Below are 6,000 nucleotides of genomic sequence, written 5' to 3' on the forward strand. Positions count from 1 at the left end.
GAGAGCTCCTGGTGGAGCCATGTTGACCCATTATACCTGTATATATGTATATATGTTTGTACATATTTATTACTCTATTTATTTTACTTGTACATATCTATTCTATTTATTTTATTTTGTTAATATGTTTTGTTGTCTGTCTCCCCCTTCTAGACTGTGAGCCCGCTGTTGGGTAGGGACTGTCTCTGTGTGTTGCCGACTTGTACTTCCCAAGCGCTTAGTACAGTCCTCTGCACACAGTAAGCGCTCAATAAATACGATTGATTGATTGATTATTCAAAGTGATTTTCGGGCAGGCGCCTGTCCCTTTAAGAAGAGACCCGAACACTCCGCTGCCTAGATCTGCCCCACTGGCCTCCGGGCCTCAGCAACGCGTGACGTCAGAGGGGGAAGAACTTTCTGATTGGTGGACGGCTGAGCTAGGTCAAGTCCACTCAGAAGAGAGAAGTTTGTCTCCATGTGGAAACCATGTGTCTCTAGCTGGGAGGAGGAGGAGGAGGAGGAACGAGATCAAGTGATTACAGAGAAGCAGCCTGTAATGCAGCCAAGGAGACGGTGCACCTGAGCCAGCAGCAGTCTACGCAGTACTGACCTCAAAAAAACCAAAAAAAAAAAAAAACAAAGGGAGAAAAATATCGAAACTTCCTAAAACACGATCTTCTCCTCCAGCCAGTTTCGGTCCAGATAATAAAAACAAAACCCAAAAACACCGAAAAGCCGGAGAAACGTCAGAAATCGGGAGGAAAAAACCTGATCCCCTACCCGCCAAGCCTTTGTTGCTTTACAGCAGAAGATCATCCTTAGTGCAAGCGATGCAATTTTGCCAAACAAGCCGACCACAAAAAGCCAACCCAGATCTCCGAGGTCTGGGCCGTCTGCATTATGATCGAAAGCTCTATTGCAGGGTTCTCCCCGCGATTTGCTTTATTGTGTGCCCACTGACCGACGTGACGTTTCGGCTTCGCTGTTGGGTGAAAGGAAACAAGGGCTTTTGACAGAATGGAGAAAAGCCTCTATTCTTTTGGGCCTTGGGGGAGGGACGTGGGAGTTGGGGTGGATAGATCTTGTGGGATGGATCTGCGGGTCAATGATCGAACACCTCGAAATAATATCACACTATGCCATGGTGCTGCCCTCTGAGTCACCCAGAAGGACGGCGGCAATGTTGGTTTTACCTGGTGGGTATGTGGGGCGGGGGAAGAGCTGGCGTGGGGTGCAGATCACGTAATCTTAAGGCCCCTCAACTCTTTCTGAAAGCCAAGGTCTAATCCATTTCACTCCGACTCGCCACATTTCACGCTCCGGTCTGCACAGGCGCTGAAAATAATGGTGCTGGGAGGATCACGTCATGCAAAGAAAACAGCAGAGGCGAAGAGGGGGAGTGATGGAAACACATATTTAGGGGCAACTGGGGACTTTCTTCCAGGGACGGAGGAGGGGAGGCAATGCGTGCAGTTAGTTGGTTTGGATGGGGAACGGAGGAGAATCCTCCAAAAGGGTTCCCGCTGAGCAGATGGTGGGTTACTTTGTTATGTGTGTGCCCTTCGCCCCCCAGCCCCCCTCTCAACCGAGGAAGAAGCCGGGCGGGCGGTTTTTCCCCCCGGCCTAGCTCCCCGCCAGTCCCCGGCTGCTTCTCCTTCTTGCCTACGTGACTGTCCGCCACACCAAGGGCCCTTCGGGGATGGCGGGAGGAGAAACAAGGAAGCGGCAGGCCGGAGCCGCGCTGGGGTCAATCAATCAATCAATAATAATAATGATGATGGCATTTATTAAGCGCTTACTATGTGCAAAGCACTGTTCTAAGCGCTGGGGAGGTTACAAGGTGATCAGGTTGTCCCACGTGGGGCTCACAGTCTTCATCCCCATTTTACAGATGAGGGAACTGAGGCCCAGAAAAGTGAGGTGCCTTGCCCAAAGCCACACAGCTGACAATTGGCGGAGCCGGGGTTTGAACCCATGACCTCTGAAGCCAAAGCCCATGCTCTTTTCCACTGAGCCACGCTGCTTCTCTATCGCATTTATTGAGCGCTTACTGTGTGCAGAGCACTGTACTAAGCGCTTGGGAAGTACAAGCTGGCAACATATAGAGACAGTCCCTACCCAACAGTGGGCTCACAGTCTAAAAGGGGACTAAAAGGGTCCTTTGCCAACGCTGGTCCGTGCCCTCTCCCACTACCCTGCCCATCTCTGGCCGGGTGCCACCGGCGGGGGGCAAGGGGTGGGGGGGGGAAAGAGGGGCAAAGCGCCTTACAGCTCAATAAAATGCACCTCGAGGGGCTGGGGGTGGCTGTTGGGTGTTTTGTTTTGCTACAACGTTTTCAAGGCGCTCACCAAGGTGTCCTCTAAAAACAGTCCAGACACCAGGAGACATGGAATCCGGGATCACAAGACACCACCCGGGAGACGGGATGGGGGGGTACAGAGAAGCAAGGATTCCCTTTCCGACGCCCCCCCCCCCCCACCTCTCCAGTTTTTCACTACGATCCTGGTAAATCCATCCCTGCATCCCTCTCTTTAATAATAGAAAAATAAGAGACGCCTTGACATCAACAGCAATGCCTTTCTCTCCAAGCAATCGAATTGCTAAAGGAAATACAGAGCACGCTTTTTTCAGAAAGAAAACAACAGCCAGATCAACACCAACCACTGAAATACCCCCTTTTTAAAAACGATTCACACCATTTCTTTTCCCCCCCATTCACATCATCACTTTTACTCCCTGGAGATATTTTGTAGGATTTTTTTTTTTTGCTGTGTACTGGGGTGGGGGGGTAGGTTGTTGAAGCTAGGGTTTGACACGTTGCAATCTACCATTTACGTTCCTGGCCGGATTCATTCCTTCTGTCCTTTCTTCTTCTCCTTCTCCTCCTCCTCCTCCCTCCCTCCCCCGCTGTTATTGTCGACGAGCCTGCTCGGAGACGTTGCAAACGCGTGCAGCCCTAACGGGGGGTTATTTTGCTGACATGAGCGGTTAAAGGAGGGAAACGAGGGGGGGAGGAGGCCCCACCGACCCAAGCCTCCAGTCCCCATTTAGCCTCCTTCGCCAACCATCCAGCAGGAAAGGCGATTTACTTGTCCTAAATAAATCCCACAAAAACAACATCCCCCCCCACCAACCCTCCTCCTGCAACATTATAAAGTTTCCTCCGAGCTGGGCCCCTTTCAACAACTTCTACGGAGCAAACATTTTGGGGTTGGCTCTGGTCAATATTTTTTATTTTTTGGTGGGGGGGTCTTAGTATTATTATTATTTCCTCGTCCCCATCAAGCATTTGCAAGACAGGGGGGTTGTTTCTCTGTCCAGAGAAGGAAAGGAGCGAGCGGGAGAAAGAAAGAAAGCGAGAGACATAAAGGAAGAGAGGCTGGTTTTGTTGGCCCACCATGAAACAACTTTGGGCTGCTCTGCCTGCACTGGCGATTTAAAACCCCCCCTCGGCCTTGCTATTTAAAAAGGAAAGAAAGAAAGGGAAGCGAAATCCTGCACCATCATTCCCACAGCTTGGCTGTCAGCAAACTTAACACTTTCCAGTTTCTCCCTGGCTAGTCTCAATACTCCGGCAGCTTCAATCTTTCCTATTTGCTTCTTCTTCTCTCTCTCTTTTGTTGGATGTTCAAAAGCACCGTGCGAGTGTGCATGTGTGTCTTCACTGAAATCATCTGCTTATTCCCCAGCATTTTCTGACTGCATGTGCGACTATTTATTTGTTAAAAGAACTGCAGGAGGAAGAAAGACAGAACTTACTTTTGTTTTCTTTCTCGATTTTCTCCAGGTAGCTGGCGGCCTCCAGTAAAATCTGCACGTTTTGCAGAAAAGTGTTGATCTGTTTTTCCATGGAGCTCTCGCTGGTGTTGAAAATGTCACTGAACGGACACCTGAGCTTTTCTCCGGCGAGGTCTTCTCGCGGCTGTTCGGGAGAAGCAGCCAACTCGGCCTCGCATTTCAGTTCTTTCCTCGGTCTCCCACGTTTTCCCATATTTAATGCAGTTTTTTTTTAAAAAATGACAGATTTCGTGATAGTGGTTTATCTTGGGAGAAGCCCAGGAAGGTGCAAAACCATGAAAAGGAGAACAGGCTTTCGCTGGCTTTTCGATCCTCTCCTTGTGCAGTTTGGTGAGAATATGTCTGTATGTGGGTGCCTATACAATGCGTGTGTGTGTGTGTGTGTATTTGTGTATGTGTATAGAGAGAGATTGAATGAACCAAGAAGACTTTGGGTCCCGCCCTCCTGGGTCCTAGTGCCACCAGCGTTTCCTCTCATGGCCCGTCTAGAATAAAAAGTGGAGAGAGAGGGTGTCCTGTCCTCTAACCTTGAATTTGGCCGCCCTTCATTAGTCTGGCACGGCAATGCACTTCGTCTTAAATGAGATAGAAAACCTCCGGAGTGCATGTTTGGGAGCATTTATACAAACATATATACGTACAATTTGCAAATCTAGTGAGAGAAGGGGACCGGAATGGGGACAGGAAAAGAGACAAAATTTAAATTAGTGATGTGTGGAATTTACTCCCTTTGAATTTCGGAATACGTTCCTGGTGTTCTCTAAGACAAGTCAGAGACGGGCTTTCGAAGTCCTCTCTGATTTCTGGAAGTTTTAGAATATCAATATACTGTTGATTGATTAGATGGTGGTTTGGCCTTAGAAGGTGAATTTGGTTCATGTCCTCTTCAAATGCAGATTGTGTGTGCGTGTTCCTTGCCTCCTCTATTTTTCTCCAACCCCAGTCCAGCCATCATAAGGCCTCGGAAGTAGTTTTCCAGTCCCTCTTAGAACTGAGAGGTCACCTCCTCCAGGAGGCCTTCCCAGACTGAGCCCCTTCCTTCCTCTCCCCTCTCCATCCCCCCATCTTACCTCCTTCCCTTCCCCACAGCACCTGTATATATGTATATATGTTTGTACATATTTATTACTCTATTTATTTTTTTATTTTACTTGTACATATCTATTCTATTTATTTTATTTTGTTAGTATGTTTGGTTTTGTTCTCTGTCTCCCCCTTTTAGACTGTGAGCCCACTGCTGGGTAGGGACTGTCTCTATATGTTACCAACTTGTACTTCCCAAGCGCTTAGTACAGTGCTCTGCACACAGTAAGCGCTCAATAAATACGATTGATGATGATGATGGTGTGGGAAAGAAGGGGAATGTCAATTTTTTAAATCAAAAATAAAATTGAAAGACTGTAATCAGCACAATGCTTTCTTTCCCCGCCTGTTCTGAGAGCTTCTCCCATCCCTCCCACACACTCTTTGAATGGAAGAATAACACCCCAGCTGCTAGCCAAGTCTAGACCTTTCTTGGGTTACATATTAGGCCAGCTTCTGTGCACTTTGGCTACGCCAATCCATAGATGCTATTGTGCACCTGTCTTAGACAAGGGCCTGATGTATTTGCTTTGTCAACTTGTGCACATCTTGCCCTACTGATAAAGTTATTGAAAGTGAGCCTAAATGAGGACTCACTTTCATTTGGAGATTTTGGGGGTTTTAGCTGACTTAATATAATTTCTTCCTCCAGATGTATTTCCAACACCCAGGTAATTCCTTCGCCCCACACCAAGGCCAAAATTCCAATTAAAAACACTTTTTAAATATTTCACTGATATTTAGATGGATTTACGATTCTTTCCTTATTCGATAGGTGGTCAAATTGATTCAGGGTTTTTTTTAATGGTATTTGTTAAACGCTTACTATGTGCCAGGCACAGTACTAAGCAATGGGGTAGATACAAGATTGTTAGGTTGGACACAGTCCCTGCCCTGCATGGGGCTCACAGTCTTAATCCCCATTTTGCAGATGAGGTAATTGAGACACAGAGAAGTTAAGTGACTCGCCCAAGGTCACCCCTGGCCAGAGCCAGAATTAGAACCCAGATCCTTCTGACTTCCAGGCCCGTGCTCTATCCACTAAGCAGATAGAGCTGCTTCTCAATTAAGTTTGACAAATTTTCATAATTTAATATCTAAAATATATGCCAGTTCTATTGACGGCAATTCTGGAA

At 47.5% G+C, this 6,000-nt stretch overlaps 1 protein-coding gene across 2 annotated transcripts in view; it reads right to left on the minus strand.

The window, feature by feature from the left end:
• MXI1 (MAX interactor 1, dimerization protein) overlaps positions 1-4,163 on the minus strand; it is a 75,364-nt gene extending 71,201 nt beyond the window's left edge. The window contains exon 1 of one of the 2 annotated variants that reach the window (XM_038757676.1): positions 3,743-4,163. In XM_038757676.1, coding sequence (XP_038613604.1) covers positions 3,743-3,974 — 232 coding nt within the window. In that variant the 5' untranslated portion in view covers positions 3,975-4,163. The remainder of the gene's footprint in view (positions 1-3,742) is intronic. The other variant, XM_038757675.1, reaches the window with a different exon arrangement.
• Positions 4,164-6,000: the final 1,837 nt, after the last annotated feature.

This window comes from Tachyglossus aculeatus, chromosome 16 (genome assembly GCF_015852505.1).
Source record: "Tachyglossus aculeatus isolate mTacAcu1 chromosome 16, mTacAcu1.pri, whole genome shotgun sequence".
Lineage (NCBI taxonomy): Eukaryota > Metazoa > Chordata > Mammalia > Monotremata > Tachyglossidae > Tachyglossus > Tachyglossus aculeatus.